This window comes from Babylonia areolata, chromosome 16, assembly GCF_041734735.1.
Source record: "Babylonia areolata isolate BAREFJ2019XMU chromosome 16, ASM4173473v1, whole genome shotgun sequence".
NCBI lineage: Eukaryota > Metazoa > Mollusca > Gastropoda > Neogastropoda > Buccinidae > Babylonia > Babylonia areolata.
Window position 1 is genome coordinate 10,733,069 of NC_134891.1, and position 17,729 is coordinate 10,750,797.

General features: G+C 42.7%; 1 protein-coding gene and 1 non-coding gene across 5 annotated transcripts in view; both read left to right on the forward strand.

Annotated features, from left to right (window-relative positions):
- Window positions 1–17,383, forward strand: part of LOC143291142 (uncharacterized) — a 30,361-nt gene extending 12,978 nt beyond the window's left edge. For 2 of the 4 annotated variants that reach the window (XM_076600812.1, XM_076600814.1), the window contains exons 2-5: window positions 3,728–3,930; window positions 6,149–6,246; window positions 9,403–9,558; window positions 11,228–17,383. In XM_076600812.1, the coding sequence (XP_076456927.1) occupies window positions 3,791–3,930; window positions 6,149–6,246; window positions 9,403–9,558; window positions 11,228–11,397 (564 nt within the window). In that variant the 5' untranslated portion in view covers window positions 3,728–3,790 and the 3' untranslated portion in view covers window positions 11,398–17,383. The remainder of the gene's footprint in view (window positions 1–3,727; window positions 3,931–6,148; window positions 6,247–9,402; window positions 9,559–11,227) is intronic. The other 2 variants (XR_013056475.1, XM_076600815.1) reach the window with 2 other exon arrangements.
- On the forward strand, window positions 8,460–8,533 carry Trnan-guu (transfer RNA asparagine (anticodon GUU)). The gene has a single exon. It is a non-coding gene; the product is annotated as a tRNA-Asn (tRNA).
- Window positions 17,384–17,729: the final 346 nt, after the last annotated feature.

Sequence of the window (17,729 nt, forward strand, 5' to 3'; positions counted from 1 at the left end):
ATTATATTTAATACTGTTATTTATATTTACATTGTTGTAGGTTAATACTTGTTGATATGCATATACATATTCTCCTTCCCATGACAACTCATTGAATACACACCACAACCTCTTTAGACTTTTTCTTATAAAATACTTTTCCTCTGATACATAACATGAAAATTTTTATTTATTTTTTTTTTTACACTAATATTCACATGCATTCCCTTTCCTTTATACACTGCTTTACTCCTTTCCGTCTAAAAACACTTATAGTGAATAGACGTTAAACTGAAGAAAACACACTCACACACACACACAAGCACACACACACACACACACATGAACACACACGAACACAGACATGCACATACACATACGCACAGACACAGACACACGCACGCACACACACACACGAACACACAAGTTCACACACACACACACACACACACGCACACACACACACACACACACACACACACACACACACACACACACACACTCATACAGAGCACACCACACAGATCACTGGTTGTAGGCCTTTGTTGTTTAGCTGGCGTCCGCACAAAGTCAGATCAGTTTCGACACTGCAATGGAGATCTGCAGCTGACATTTCGTTTCTGAGAAAAACCAAACCAAACCAACCAACCAACCAACCTGCATTGCCACTTCTTACCCACACCCGCCATCCATCCCACTCACCTTACCCCACCCCCACCCCCACCTCCTCCCCACCCCCTACCCTTCATCCTCTACTTTCCCTCCTTCCCCTCCCCTCCTCCTCCTCCTCTCTCTCTCTCTCTCTCTCCTTTCCAGGTATGTCTATTATATTGTGGTTGTGGTAAGGTCAGGGTGGTCAAGTCAAGTCAAGATTTTATTTCATGATAAATAGATTAAGCAACATTTTTTTTTTTTACACAAAGCCATCGATGAAAAAAAAAAAAAAAAAAAAAGGAGAAAGAGAGAGAGAGAGTGTGTGAAGAAGAAAGAAGAAAGAGAAACACCCGTCCTCTCCCTCCTTCTCTTTCTTTCTCCATCTCTGTTTCTCCCTCCATCAATCTCCCTTTCTCTGTTTCTCTCTCTCTCCCTCCCTCCCCCCCCCCTCTCTCTCTTCCTCTTTATCTCTCACACACTCTCTCTAAAACAGGTTTCCAGACGTTTGTTGGATGTGGTGATAAAAGGACCATAAAAATCATTATGCTGTAATTTTCACTACAATTGATGAAATGCTTTGACTTGAACAGACGACCTTCACAGAAAGAGAGAGAGAGAGAGAGAGAGAGAGAGAGAGAGAGAGAGAGAGAAGCAGATGAAAAGCAAACAACAACAAACTACACGTATATACAAAAACATTGTGACAATGAAATATGCAATTGGATGGTGTGTATGTGTGTGTGTGTGTGTGTGTGGAGGGGGGGGGCTGGAAGGTGGGGGGGGGGGGGGGGGGGGGGGGGCAGAGGGGGGGGGGGACGGGGGCGGGAGAAGGGCCTATCAAGTTACGTCATAACCGCGCCACATTCATTGCTTTGCTGACGGCTAGAAGGCCACAGTTCTCATCGACACCTGCACTGCTCTGCAGCAGCCGGGAGTGAACAGCAGGGCGTTAAGTTACCTGGTCGTCATAGCGACGTGGCTTTTCGCCACGGTCTGACGACTGGGAGGGGCGTGGGGGTGGGGGGGTGGGGGGTGGGAGTGGGGTTTGGGGGAAAGGGGTGAGGTCGTAGGTTCAAAACCTATCAGAGTAAAAAAAACAAAAACAAAAAAAAACAATACTTCAATACAGAGGAATAAGCCGAAGTGAATAATGTCGCGGATTGATGATTGAGGGGGTAGGGGGCGGGGGTGGGGGGGGGGGGGGGGGGGGGGGGGGGGGGGGGGGGGGGGGGGGGGAGGAGGGATGTACAGGGGTTCGACCCCAACAGAGTTTTTTTTTTGTTTTTTTGTTTTTTTGCTGGTGGCTGCTGGCTCTGATCCAGAGTATGCTTTCGGGCTCAAATCAATTAGAAGACTTGTACCACTCAGTCCAATGCTGTCTGTCTCCTTGAGTGTCTTTACTTTACTGGAGCGTTGCTTCCAATCTCCTGACCCAACTCTGCTGTACATCTCGAGCCTGGTTAGACACCGGGAATAAAGACTGAAAGGTGGCGTGAGTTTGTACAGCCTCATCGTCATACAGTCCTGAAGCATCAGATGGACCTTCTTTGGCTGTTTCCTCATCGCCCTCAGCATCATTCCATTATTATCAGTATCAGTATCAGTGGCTCAAGGAGGCGTCACTGTGTTCAGTCAAATCCATATACGCTCAGTACACCACATCTGCCAAGCAGATGCCTGACCAGCAGCGTAACCCAACACGCTTAGTCAGGCATTGAGAAAAAAAAAGATAACAATAAATAAATAAAATAAAATGAAATAAATAAAGTAAAATTAATTTAAAAAAAAGTAAAAAACAAACAAACAAACAAACAAAAAAACCAAAAAAACAACAACAAAAAAAGACACACAAAAACCCCCATTCATTATTAATAGAGGAAGAAGAAAAAAAATGCAGGGTTATATAGCGCAGTACCCCCATCTTAATTAAGGCTCGCCGCGTTTTACAATAAGACTAAGTGCCTGTTAATCTAGCCACTACTTGCCCTGTTTTTCATGACGACCCAAGTTCCGGTTTCTCCTCCACTTCCTTCCTGTGTTGATTTCCTGTCGAAGTCCTCAGTGTCGGCGGATTCATGAGGGACTGTCGTTGAAGGGACGCTGACGCTTGTTTTCATTGCAGGAAAGGAAGGCGGTGTTGTGAAAGGAATTGCTCCCGGTTGCTTCTCTCTCTCTCTCTCTCTCTCTCTCTCTCTCTCTCTCTCTGTGTGTGTGTGTGTGTGTGTGTGTGATATGAAAATTGAAATAGAAGGGATTTGACAAGATCATTTACTCTTTTTTCTTCGTCTGTTCGGAAATCTTTGCGATATGCTGACAGATGATTGATATTTCAGGGTCAGTTGAAATATATATTTTGCCGCTAGTGCCACTGCCACTGCTGCTGCTACCAAACAACAACAACAACAACAACAACCCCCCCCCCCCCAAAAAAAAAGGAAAGAAAAGAAACAACAACAGCAACAACTAACGATACTTTGATTAATGTTAGAACATAGTTTGCTCCGGGTAAATGCTGACTGACTGACTGACAGACTGACAGACTGAATGAGGTACTACTACTTTTTTGTCCCGACCTGTTCTTCCAGACAGCTGGTACCGGAGGCAGAGCGAGTTAGTGCACAACTGACAGATTTTTTTTCTTTTTACTTCTTTACTTTTTTCTTTACTTTAAATTTTTTTTTATATACAGACAGCTGGTACCGGAGGCAGAGCGAGTCAGTGCACAACTGACAGACGGACAGATTGAAAAAAATTTTTTTTTCTTTTTTTTCTTTCTTTTTTTTTTTTTTTTTTTTTTAACAGACAGCTGGTACCGGAGGCAGAGCGAGTTAGTGCACAACTGACAGACGGACAGATTGAAAAAAAAATTTTTTTTTTTTTTTTTTTCTTTCTTTTTTTTTTTTTTAACAGACAGCTGGTACCGGAGGCAGAGCGAGTTAGTGCACAACTGACAGACGGACAGATTGAAAAAAAAATTTTTTTTTTTTTTTTTTTTAACAGACAGCTGGTACCGGAGGCAGAGCGAGTTAGTGCACAACTGACGGACTGAATGAGTTACCACTGCTTTTTTTCTTCTTTTTTTTTTTTTCTCCAGACAGCTGTTACCGGGAGACACAGTGAGTCAGTCCACAGATCTGCTCCAGTCCCGTCACTGACCATGGGGTTCGTCATGCCACACGCCATCATCCTGGTGGCCGGAGGAGTTGTGGGCCTTGCTCTCATCTTACAGATCGTGGGCCTGGCCACGCCAGCATGGGTCACTTTCGAGTTGACTTATCCAGTGTTAGGAGTGCAAACGTACGTAATGGATGTGGCCTGTGTAATTTACGTGGCGTAGTAGTGGCTTAGTGGTAACGCTAGCAACCAGACTAGAAAGCGAATGGCCCCTGGTTTGAGTCCCAGAGTGGGGTTTATCTATATCTTCCTATCTATCTATCTATCTATCTAATCAACTAGGGGTTTGAACTGCACTGCACTGTCGCGACGCGTTCTGCCTGGGAAGAGCAGCTCGAATTTCACATAGGGAGCTGAGCTGTGAGAAAACGTTAGACAACTCAGTACAGTGTAATCTTTTACTTCTCTCTTCCTTGTTCTCCCACCTTCCTTGCTGAAGGAAAGAGATTGTGTGTGTGTGTGTGTGTGTGTGTGTGTGTGTGTGTGTGTGTGTTTGAAGGCAGTGTGATCTGTGTGTGGCGGAACAGTACTTTTTAGCGCACGCCACAAACACTCGGGATGCGCTGCAGCAGAACCGGTTCAGCGTTGGACTTGTGATCCAGTGTTCACCAGTCATCAGGGTTTGAAACCCCGCTTCGGCATGGTGCTGTGTCCTTGGGAAAGGCACTTTACTCCGAATGTCCTCACTCCACCAGGCGTCAATGGGTACCTGACTTCGGTTGGGGAAGGTTACAATGGCAGGAGAGAATTAGGCATCGTCTTCATATGCCGAACCATAGACACAGTGGATATTATGAATCTTTTTTTTTTTCTACCCCATCATCTGCACCATTTCAGTGGCATTACACCAACGCCGCTCATTCCGAGTCCCCCATACAAGGCCACACCCCGGGTTCGCCTGTGTCAGTCCCAGCGCCGGCAGTCCACATAGAACCATCGATGTTAGGTCGCCAGGAGGCCACACACTAGAGGAGACCCTGCACTGCTGCTGAGGCACTTCGGTGGTGTTCGGTAGTGCCTGTTCTGATTTAACGTACTTAGGACACCACCTACTAAGCCCACTAGTGACGACAATAAGGGCTTAGTCGCGGAGCCAGAGTGAGCGAGCATCTCCCCTAGAGTGGAGACCGCCACCACGTCCCTCCAAAGACACCGACACTGAAGACATTGACAAGACTCACTCCAAGCGCGGAAGTGGAGGGGTATCGAAACTGAGGTCAACATGAGAGCAGGGCATGAAAGGCCACATAATTTGTGACTTTTCTTTATATTGATGATGATGGAAGAGGAGGAGGATGACGATGATGGAGGTCCATTGAGGTTGGGGACTACGTGACAAGGTTGCACTCTACGCTTCCTATCATAATGATATCCCGGCGTCAACCAGGCCCGAGAGATAGACACTTGCAGTGTTGGTCAGGAAATTAGAGCAATACACCCAAAAACGCATCCATGAAGTGGATGACACTCAACTGTGTGGTGCCAGTCTCCCCATTTAAGCCCACAGCACACTCAACTCTGGGTAGGAGCCGGCCACGGGCCGGAAAACCCACCTCCGCTGGAATTCGAACCCGCGTCCTCCCAGCCGTCAACCCGCAACGCTAACCACTTCGCCATGGTGACTGGTTGTCTTCATGTGTACTTGTTTTACTATCAAAACGGTTTTTTTTTTTTTTTTTTTTTTTTTTTTTTTTTTTTACAGAATTTTGCGAGGGACAGCCCTTTTGTTGCCGTGGGTCGTTTTACGTGCGCTAGGTCATGCTGCACTCGGGACCTTGGTTTATCGTCTCATCCGAATGACTAGCGCCCATTGTCCATACATGTAGAAATAGACAGATATAGAATTGTGTATGAATGAAAGTGAAAAAGACAAAACAAAAAAACCTTCTCATGCCAACCCCTACTCTCCTGGTTTTGAATTGTGGTCCATGGCAAGTCCATTAAAACATTTTTTCAAAAAAAAAGGAAAAAAAAAGAAAACAAAAGACTAGCGCCCAGACCACCACTCAAGGTCTTGTGGAGAGGAAGAAATCGAATGTGAGATTCGATCCCGTGGCCTCAGACTCTCATGCTTTATATGTGAACGCGTTGCCGCTGTGCCACCACTCCACACCATATCCATGGTTGTCTTCTGACAGCTCACATAACGGATTGAAGTTGTAGGTAAGATAAGCTTGTCTTGACTTATGTTCCCTGTGAGATACACTCTCTCTGTGTCGCAACTCCCCCCCCCCCCTCCAATGTTCCCCCTCCTCCTGACCACACACACACTACAACTTTGTATTTGTAATGTTTAGTTTGAACCACTCTCTCTCATAATTCTTGATTGCTGATTTTTCAGAGTATCCTATAATATTGGCCTGTGGAAAGTGTGCGCCAGCGGTAACTGTCGTAAAATCTCGTTCAGCAGTCCTACCTTTGGCGATGACGATGATGACGGTGAGGCCTTTATTTTGTTTTATCTCTGCCTGTCACCGCCTCCCTACCTCTGTCTCTCTCTCTCTTTTTTTTCAACATTTTTTATTCAGACAAAGGTTTACAGATACAGAATTTATATGTTTTGTGCATTAGAAAGTATAGGGTAAGCATATAATTAAGTTCTAAGTACTGACAAATCTATAACAGCAAAACAATATATGTTCAATGTCAAAGTTCCAAGGTAGCATTGAAAAGCTTAATCTTGTATCAAACAGTTATAAAGTGCCCATTTTTCCACAAACTTGTTATATTCCATAGTTATGTTAAAGGCATACTTGTCTACTTCATATGCCTGTTTGAGGTCTTTTTTTGAACATTTGTAATGTTGGTTTTACTTTGTTGATTCTACATTTGTATACATAGAATTTAGCTATCAATAAGATATATGAGAAACATTCATCAGTTTTCATTTTGTTCTGTCCAAAAAGCACCAGTGTGTCGTTCAGGTTAAGTCTATCACAATGTAAACACTTTTCTTTTAAATATCTCACAAACTCCTTCCAAAAATGTTGTACCTCTGTCTCTTTGTCTGAATCACTCTCTTTCCCTTGCTCGCTCACTGTTTTTCTCCCTCTTGCTTCCTCTCTTTCTCTGCACTTTGCTCGCGTTTGCTCTTCTATTTCCGACCCCTATGCCCCATTGCCCCCGCTCGGTCTTGTCGTCTAATCTGTCTTCGTTCCGCCATTAACCTCTTCCTTCTCACTTTCCCCACTTTCGTTTTACCCTGTGCCACCAGGTTCTCTCTTTGTCCACCTTCGTTTTACTCTTCGCCTCTTTGTCTTCTCTTTGTTCGCTCTTTCTCTGTTTTCACATTACCCTTTGTCTCTATCTTCTTTTTTCCCCTTCTGTTTCTTCACTTTCGTATTACCCTATGCCTCTATGTTCTAGCTTTCTTCGTTTTCGTTTTACTCTTTGCCTCTATGTTCTTTCTTTCTTCGTTTTCGTTTTACCCTTTGCCTCTATGTTCTCTCTTTATCTACTTTCGTTTTACTCTTTGCCTCTATGTTCTCTCTTTATCTACTTTCGTTTTACTCTTTGCCTCTATGTTCTCTCTTTATCTACTTTCGTTTTACCCTTTGCCTCTATGTTCTCTCTTTATCTACTTTCGTTTTACCTTTTGCCTCTATGTTTTACCCTATTTCCTCTTTTTTTCCTTCTTCTTACAATAAAAGAGATAGATACAAGCACAAATCTGCTGGCGTTCTGGTTCTGATAAGAAATGGCTTTGTACAGTATACTACCTTATTCAAAGAGATAGATTTAAGTGTAAAAATGACCCTGCTGTGTTCGATAAATACCGCATTGTGAACCATAGCTGTTTCCTAAAAGCTGTACGATTTAAAAAAATCGATAGTATATTATTTGGTGCAGAAGTTCTGTTTTGCGCTGTGTAGTTGGTACCTGAGATGTCCACCTATTTTAACAGAAATGCCTATGTTGAGCTGGAGGCTTCTATTGCCCAGCTCTGATAACGTTTGTTTGATGGGGGTGACTTTAACTCTAGAACTAGGTAGCTACATGAGATTCTTGCTAGCAGTAACCACGTTGATGAAGACGGGGACTTTGATGATTTTGGTTTTCCTGGGCCATGACATGGGCCATAATCTATTAGCTTTTGCAGAACAACAGTTGGTTATTGAATGGATTTCTGATGCTTATGGTCCAATAAATTTGAAACTTACGATGCCTGATATTTCACACAATGAACTTCATGTTGTTGGTGGCACACTTGACAATGATAATAGCGACGATGGGTCTATTCAGACCGTTTATGTAAAATGGTCGAGTAATTTAAAGGATAACTTCACCGAACGATTTGCTGACGCTGCAGTTAATGAGCAAGATAATGAATTAGATTTACTATAACACCCTGACACTGTTTCAGCAGACGCTTGGTTTTTTTTTTTTTTTTTTTTTTTTTTTTCTTGTTCTACCCTTTGCCTCTGTTTGTTTCAGACCCGAAAAAGTTTTCAAAACTGTTGTTACCATTTGTGGTTTTGCCATACAGAATACGATGTCTTTTCTTTCAGACCATTCGCAATGTGGAAATGACGAATCAATAGCTAGTCTACGATCAGCTTCAGATCAGCTCTCTTTCCGCGTTGCCACTGTCGGCCTCAGATCTGTCTGTTTCTGGAACATTCACTTGGAGCGAGCTCCCTCTTTCTCCAGCTGTCTCTGTGGCGCAATCGGTTAGCGCGTTCGGCTGTTAACCGAAAGGTTGGTGGTTCGAGCCCACCCAGGGACGAGTTTTTTTTTTTTTTTAAGGAGGAAGGTGGCAGAATGGTTAAGACGCTCAGCTGCCAATACAGAGAGTCTGTGAGGGTGTGGGTTCGAATCCCGCTGTCGCCCTTTCTCCCAAGTTTGACTGCAAAATCAAACTGAGCGTCTAGTCTTTCGGATGAGACGATAAACCGAGGTCCCGTGTGCAGCACGCACTTGGCGCACTGAAAAAGAACCCATGGCAACGAGAGTGTTGTCCTCTGGCGAAATTATATAAAATGAAATCCACTTTCATAGGTACACAAATATGTAAGCATGCACTCAAGGCCTCACTAAGCGCGTTGGGTTATGCTGCTGGTCAGGCATCTGCTGAACAGATGTGGTGTAGCGTGTATGGATTTGTCCGAACGCAGTGACGCCTCCTTGAGAAAGTGAAAGTGAAACTGAAGCTCCCTCTTTCCCTTTGTCATTCTCTGCACTCAGTTCTTACAAGCCTTGTCTCAAAACATCTCTATCCAGAGAAGCCACCATCACCACCACCACCACCACCCTCTCTCTCCCCTGTCTTTTACTGGTCTCCAGTTTCTCTAGCTTTCTTTTCACATGCAAGTCTTTGTAATTTCTCTCAGTTATGCATTCGTGTGAATGACCGTTGTGTAAGCCTTTTGATTAATAATTTGTCTCTGCCCCAGATTCAGCGCTGTAAAGAATACTTTTATGACGCTATTATGATGATGATCTTTGGACGGTAGGAATCTGAAAAAAAAAACCCAACAAAAAACCCCACAACAAAACAACATCTGTGTGTGTGTGTGTGTGTGTGTGTGTGTGTGTGTGTGTGTGTGTGTGTGTGGTATGGTGTGTGTGTGTGTGTGTGTGTGTGTGTGTGTGCAGACGATGTTCCGGACTGGCTCAATGCGTGTCGAGCGTTTGGCATCCTTGGCGTGCTGGCGATGGCAGCGTCTTTGTTCTGTGCTGTACTGACCTGCGTCATGAGTGACAAGGCCAAGATGTTCACACTCGTTGCGGCAGGTGTTGCCGCTGTTGGAGGTGAGCTGTTCTCTTGTTCTCTTAAAGAGCAGGTGTCGTACACTCTAGCCTGGCACGCCAGAACCAGGTAAGCATTCTATTGGTGGTGTAATTAAAACGCTAATCTGCTAGTACAGTGTCCATGAAGGTTAGGGTTCGGTTTGACTAGAAAATCAGATTCTGTCCATTCATTCAGATGAGACGAATAACTGGGGTCCCGTGCGCAGCATGTTCTCTGGTATAAATCTGTTGAAGAACTCCATTCTGGTAGGTAAACAAATTATATATGCATGCATTCAAGTTTAGACTGGGTTATGCTGCTGGCCAAGCATCTGCTCACCAGATAGGATATACCGTATATGGATTTTGTCGGAACGCGGTCACACTTCCTTGAGTAACTGAAGGTGAAACTCTCTTACGACCACATGCCATATACACTAGAACAAGTTAAGCAGCTGTTCTCTTGTTCTCTGCACCCCTGCCAGAAATGAGACGGATAAACTTTAATCACATTCAGTACAATGTCAAGTCTACATGTAGGTATATCAGAAGAGCTGACCCCCAAACAGCCTGATGACAGTTGTCCTCAGCTTATTTTCAGATTTATTTTCAAGTTTGATCCTTGTCGAACTGAGATAATCGTGTTAAGCAGAAATGGTCCCATAGCCTTGTGCTGCCATCGGGGCATTGAATTCATATTTACTGTGTCCAGGGCACGGCATAGGAAGGTGGGGCCCAATCCGCTCCTTTCGCTGATTTCACCTTCCCCAGCCGAAAAGCTGAACACACCTGAATGGAGTTAGGACAATCTGACTGAATTGCCTTTCCCAAGGAACACAGCATCATGCCGAAACGGGGCCTCGAACCTTGATCACTTGTGAACTCTGGATCAGAAGGCCAGTGCAGAACCGACATGGCCATGGCGCCTCGTCTATGAACATGTGTACAGTCCGCCATATTTCACAAAATGCACAAACTTTTCCCAGTCACCAGTTGTGCTGTGAAAATGAAGATGTACACTGTAAGGTTTTAACTCTTCCGTTTTCCAATGAGCAGAACAAGCTCTTGTGCGGTGGGAAAGGTTCCATCACAGTCATGGAAAGGATGAACAATGTTTACAATAACCGAAGTCAACGGCGGTCCAAAACTCTCACATCAACATGCTGAGAGAATATCATATTGGACATGGTGATGTGTGTATTTTTCATATTCATAATTTTATAAGTTCATGCTCTGATGGTGAGGTCGAGTTTGATGTTGTTTCCTTGAATAGTGGACTTCCTGTTGAATGTGTGACCTGGTGTCCCGGAAAAGAAAAAAAAAAAGAAAGAAAAAAAAGACCCCCCTCCCACCCCCCCCCCCCCCCCCAAAAAAAAAGAAGAAAGAATGGAAAGCATGTATCATGTGTTCTTCCCTCTGTAGTGCTGTTCACAACACTTCAGTTTGGTGCAGTTCTGGAATCTGAAGAAAACGACACAGCGTCACCAATTATTCTTTCAGTGACTGTGAAGCACGAGACGTTAGAGTTCACATTCGATACTGACATACGCTTTTCCCTGAGTATCTTCCAGATGGTGCAGTCGCGCATATTGGGCAGCAAAAACACACAGCATCGTGAAACTGACATGCTTTCTGTCCTGTCCTTCACCCTGCGCTCCACTGACAAAGTCATTGTCTACCATTGTTGCAGCTGTCTGTTCCATGATTGAGTTCGCGGTGTACGCTAGAGAAGAGCCCTACCTGAATCAGTCATCCCAACACGTCAGCCTGGGCTACAGCTTTATCCTCAGCGTTGTGGCCTTCGTGTTAGCTGTGGTGGCTGTTGCCCTCTTCATCGTGGGGCAAAGGAAAGTGCAGTAATGGGTCAGCCCCCAATGTCCAGCCGGCGTGACATTTCACTACGCTTACCTTGCCTGCATCACGCTGATTTATCGCTTTACAACTTGTAACACAGTAACCGTTTATTGTAATATCAACTGATGTTGTACTGAAAGAACAGTAATCATTTATTGTCAGTTTAACTAGCTTTGCACTGGCAACACAACAGTCATTTATTGTCAGATGAACTAACGTTGTACTAAAAAACACAACTCGTAGTAACCAGTTGTCATCAGATTTAACTGATGTTGAACTGACAACACAATTACCGGTTATTGTCACATTGTTGCACTGACAACAGAATTTGCAGCACAGTAGCCATTTATTGTCAGATTAACTCACTCAGTACGGCCAGTCCTCTCTTCTCCTCTACACAGACCCCTCGGATGTCCAGTGGGTGTCTGAATGACCCAACCTTTAGCTTCCGTCGTCAGAATTGCGGTAGTCTTTGTCAACATTCACCTTTTCAGTATAAGAGCCTTCCACTTGCAATATTTTGATGATGGTAATTGGGGTGAAACGCTGTTAACGTCGTCTCTTTCGCCGTTCGTATGGAGAGAGTTAACTGACACTGTACCGACAACACAACTGGTAGCACAGAAGCCATCTATTGCCAGATCATCTAGCATTGTAATGACAACAACTTGTAGCACAGAAACCACCTATTGCCAGATCATCTAGCATTGTACTAACAACACAACCTGCAGCACGGTAACCATTTATTGTCAGATTAACTAAATTCGTATTGACAGCATACCCTTCCGCTTAGGAAAGCGGTGGGAATAGGGTAGTACAGAAAGTGGTACTGAGAAGAAAACAAAAACAAAAAACAACAACCCAAAACCCAAAAAACGGAGGCTATGTCCGTGCTTAGGAAAGGGGTGGGAAAAGGGTGGTACAGAAACAGACAAACAATGCACAGCTGCAAATACTTCGTTCTGCACGCACTGTTACAACTTTGTTTTACATTGAAGGAAAAAAAAGAGAGAGAGAGAGAGAGAGAGAGTTTTTCCACAGACTTTGGTTGTTGTTACCTGAGCGTGTTTTTTTCAACAACATTTTACACACACATACACAGGCAGTATATGTACAAACAATGCACAGCTGCAAATACTTCGTTCTGCACGTACTGTTACAACTTTGTTTTACATTGAAGGAAAAAAAAGAGAGAGAGAGAGAGAGAGAGAGAGAGAGAGTTTTTCCACAGACTTTGGTTGTTTAGTTGTTACCTGAGCGTGTTTTTTCAACAACATTTTACACACATATACACAGGCAGTATATGTACAAACAATGCACAGCTGCAAATACTTCGTTCTGCACGTACTGTTACAACTTTGTTTTACATTGAAGGAAAAGAGAGAGGAGAGAGAGAGAGAGAGAGAGAGAGTTTTTCCACAGCCTTTGGTTGTTTAGTTGTTACCTGAGCGTGTTTTTTTCAACAACATTTTACACACACATACACAGGCAGTATATGTACAAACAATGCACAGCTGCAAATACTTCGTTCTGTATGCACTGTTACAACTTTGTTTTACATTGAAGGAAAAAAAAAGAGAGAGAGAGAGAGAGAGAGAGAGTTTTTCCACAGACTTTGGTTGTTTAGTTGTTACCTGAGCGTGTTTTTTTCAACATTTTACACACACATACACAGGCAGTATATGTACAAACAATGCACAGCTGCAAATACTTCGTTCTGCACGTACTGTTACAACTTTGTTTTACATTGAAGGAAAAAAAAAAGAGAGAGAGAGAGAGAGAGTTTTTCCACAGACTTTGGTTGTTTAGTTGTTACCTGAGCGTGTTTTTTCAACAACATTTTACACACATATACACAGGCAGTATATGTACAAACAATGCACAGCTGCAAATACTTCGTTCTGCACGTACTGTTACAACTTTGTTTTACATTGAAGGAAAAAAAAAAAGAGAGAGAGAGAGAGAGTTTTTCCACAGACTTTGGTTGTTTAGTTGTTACCTGAGCGTGTTTTTTCAACATTTTACACACACATACACAGGCAGTATATGTACAAACAATGCACAGCTGCAAATACTTCGTTCTGCACGTACTGTTACAACTTTGTTTTACATTGAAGGAAAAAAAAAAAAAAAGAAAAAAAGAGAGAGTTTTTCCACAGACTTTGGTTGTTGTTACCTGAGCGTGTTTTTTTTCAACATTTTACACACACATACACACATAATTATATATATATATATATATATATATATATCTGTCTGTCTCTCTCTTTGAGACTGGAGGTATGTGTAACTGGAGAACTACCCTGCTTCTCTCCCCTGTATTATAAATCGAACAGACGGTGACGGAGCGCCAGAAAAATGGGTTTTCCACTTCATAGGTTTACCCAATTTGACAGTGAAAAAATATATCAGCAAACAAGAAAGAAATGAGTGGTGCTTTCAAGCAGCCTCTTGGACTGTTTGGCAGTCAGGCAGTCAGTCTCTAGCACTGTTGGCAGTCAGGCAGTCTCTAGCACTGTTGGCAGTAAGTCTCTAGCACTGTTGGCAGTCAAGCAGTCTCTAGCACTGTTGGCAGTCAGGCAGTCTCTAGCACTGTTGGCAGTCAGGCAGTCTCTAGCACTGTTGGCAGTAAGTCTCTAGCACTGTTGGCAGTCAGGCAGTCTCTGGCACTGTTGGCAGTAAGTCTCTAGCACTGCTGGCAGTCAGGCAGTCTCTAGCACTGTTGGCAGTCAAGCAGTCTCTAGCACTGTTGGCAGTCAGGCAGTCTCTAGCACTGTTGGCAGTCAGGCAGTCTCTAGCACTGTTGGCAGTCAAGCAGTCTCTAGGACTATCGTCAGTCAGACAGTCGGTCTCTAGGACAATAGACAGCCAGGCAAGGTCTAGGACTTTTGGCAGTGAAGACGTCTCTTGGACTATTGGCAGTCAAACCTTCTCAGTGACTGTTGGTAACCAACGAATCTCTGTTGGCAGTCAAGCAGTCTGTGGGGTTTTCAACAGTCTCCGGAACTATTGGTAGTCAAGAGTTCTCATGGACTATTGATAGTCAAGAAGTCAACAGGACTGTTGGTAGTCTCTGGGACTGTTAGCAGTCAACAGTCTCTGTGACTATTGGCTGTCAAGCGTTCTCAAGGACTATTGGTAGTCAAGCAGTCAACAGGACTATTGATAATCTCTGGGACTGTTAGCAGTCAAGCAATCTCTGAGCCGATGCAATAGATAGTGCTAAAAGCCTGTATAGGATTTCCGGTAAGCAGACAAGCAACACACTACAAATATCACATACGGACTGCTCCGCAAAATCCGTCGTTTCAAACCTCGTTTATATAAACCTACACTGAACTTATCTTTTCATTATACACGCAAGGAAAATGAAACAAACACACAAAAACCCCCAACAAAAAACAAAAACAAGCAAACAAAAACAAAAACAAAAACAAAAAAAACAACAAAAAAACAACAACAAACAAAAAACTGAAGGAAAGATATCAAAGATTTGTTCCGTGGACTGCTTGCACCTGAGGCAACAAAAAGAGAGTCTGCACTGAAATATTGGCTGTTTTGTACATGATAAGGGTAAAGTTCGTCATGGAAACTGACCTGACAAGAACAAGAAATCGCCGATGAGAAATAGTTATCGGGGACATGGGTAATATACTAGACTCCTTACGTTTCCTTATTATGCATGTCATATTCGCTTTGATCCCGGTGGATTTTTTGTTAATGGCTTGAAAGTTGTATAGTTTCGTTTCACCAAGAAACCAGTTCTTTGCTGTTTGACATACTATTTTTATTTTTATTATGTAAATAAATAATCTATTTTTATTATGTAAATATATAATCACGTTGATGACCCAAAACTTGCGAACAGTTTGCAAAGTTTTGTGTGTTTGCTTGGGTTTCCTTTTTTTTTTCCATTGCTATACGTTTTCATGGGTTTTATATTTTATTCCCGTTTCTCACGTTTTTCACTGGCCTTCTTCAGAGCACGTTACCATGGAAATACATCATGGTTTTGGCACAGCACAGAACAGCGTCAGCTCCGAATGCAGTCACAGCAGGTCCTTCTGTACTTGGAATACAAAAAGCACCCATTTCACTGTTTGTTTGGGGTTTTTTTTGTTTAAAAAAATCTAATTCTTACATTACTGTCATAGACAAGCATACGCCATTACCCTGGGCGGGTGCAACGTTTTTACACCACCGTCTTAGGCGTCCATACTCGGTTAGCGGAGGTGGGTGCATGCTGGGTGTGTCTGTGTTTCCATGATACCCCGTGGATTTGCAGTATCTTTGAAGGTGCGTATATCGTTTCTTTTGCATGAGTGCATCCACAAAGAAGATGAAAACAGAAGCAGGTCCACTCACGTGTGGACCCGGAAGATGGTGACACCCCCCTCCCCCAAACCTTTACCAAACAGGCACTGATGGGTTTTGAACCACGCACACACACATCATGGACCTTTGAGACATACTCCTGGTGCCCTTACCATTTAAAAAAAAAAAAAAAAAGCCTCTGTGCCCGTCAGTTTCAATTAAAAACAACAACAACAACAACAAAAAAACCTGTGTGTCAAAATCAACAACTGTCTGAAAGGGGCTGGTTTAATCAGCTGTAAAGCCGTGGCGTTAGCAATGGGCACCTGACCTACTTTCTTTGTCAGTTTCTTTCCTGATGCTTTCTGTGCTGTGTCACGTGTCACGGGTCACGTGTCCTGTGTCACGTGTTCGGTGTCATTTGTCACATGCTTTGCTATCACCTGTCCTTCCGTAACACACTGTTGTATCCGCAGTTAACATTCAATGTTCGTTTGGTTTTTGTTTAGCCATTGGATACTGTGGATACACTGTGGTACTTTGCTTCTCACCAACTATTTCATGTAAAAGGCCTATCTTTCTGAGGAGGAATTTTGTTTAATGTCCCGTCACACATCTCGGTGATTGAAGACATTTTGTTAAAGTATTTATGAATACATCTGAGTATTATCGGTTTGGTTAGAAGGGGTGGGAGATGTGGATGAATGGAGGGTTGGGAGAAACTGGGCAAATGAGGGTAAAAATGTGGGTGAAATTTGGAAAAAAAACCCAAACAAACAAACACAAAAAAAACCCCTCTAAATACAGTTACAGGAAATTACTCAAAGGACTTCGTAAAAGAGAAGTCGTTAAACTGACAAGCGAAACAACTGATAATGAATGCAAAAAGTCAAAAACATCAACGGTCTCAGTCACTTGTGAAGACACACTTTCGTGTACAAAAGGCTTCATCAAGCTACAGTGAAAATTATATGCTCAATTGTCAGGTTACTAAAGCATATGCACTTGACATTAGAACAATATTTGGTCCGTAATGAATTTGATAATAGTCTGAGAGCTAAACTCAGAATTGGTCTGCGAATCGGACCAAAGTCTGAGAGAGTCAACTGACGAGGTTTTAGACTTGAATTCAAGCACCTATAAAAGTCTCTTTCTAGTATATTGCTTATTTCCTTGTATGACAATGGGCAATATACTTTTATACTGTCTATATGATTTTTTGCTCCACTTTTTGCTGCCCTGTCTGCTTGGTCATTATAACGGAATCCAGTGTGGGATGGTATCCAACAAAAATCAACATTTGTAATATATCTTTCTGAGCCATATTGTTTGAGAAAGTATTTCCATATTATAATGCTTGCAAACCAAAGAGTACAAACCAAAAAGTACAAAAAACTTAACACGATTTCTTTGCTGAGGCGAATTTAAAGCCATAATATATTTGAAACTGAACATGGGTGTACACGTTTTCGTTTTATGGAAATGTAATATTTTGCTTCTTTACTTTGTACCGGGTGTGACTTTATATGTAACTATATGCTTCATTGCTTTTGCCTTTTAATGATCATTGAAAGAAGACGTGGGTATACAAGCTGTAGCCATGTTTGGAAACCTTGTACATTAATATATGTATATGATGTTCTATTTAAGCCTTTAAAATAAATACTTATATAAATCACCCGTGGCCTTGTGTGACACATTATAAGAAATATGTGCACATGTGTGGTTGATGAAGACGTTTTTGGCATGCAACATATATTTTGTTTTATTGCTTGATCTTTGTGGAAGTATCTATGTTGAAGACAGGGCTACAAACACAGGTTGAAGACAGGGCTACAAACACAGGTGCACAAACACACTTGGTGATTAACAGCATAGATCAAATTCAGTCTGAATGCAAGACATCCCATTCACGTTACATTCCTCAGAATATATAGTATGAAAATACATTCCATTATTCACACAGGTCAATGCAATACACTCCTATCATATCATACTCCCCAGAATACAATACAAACTGTGTT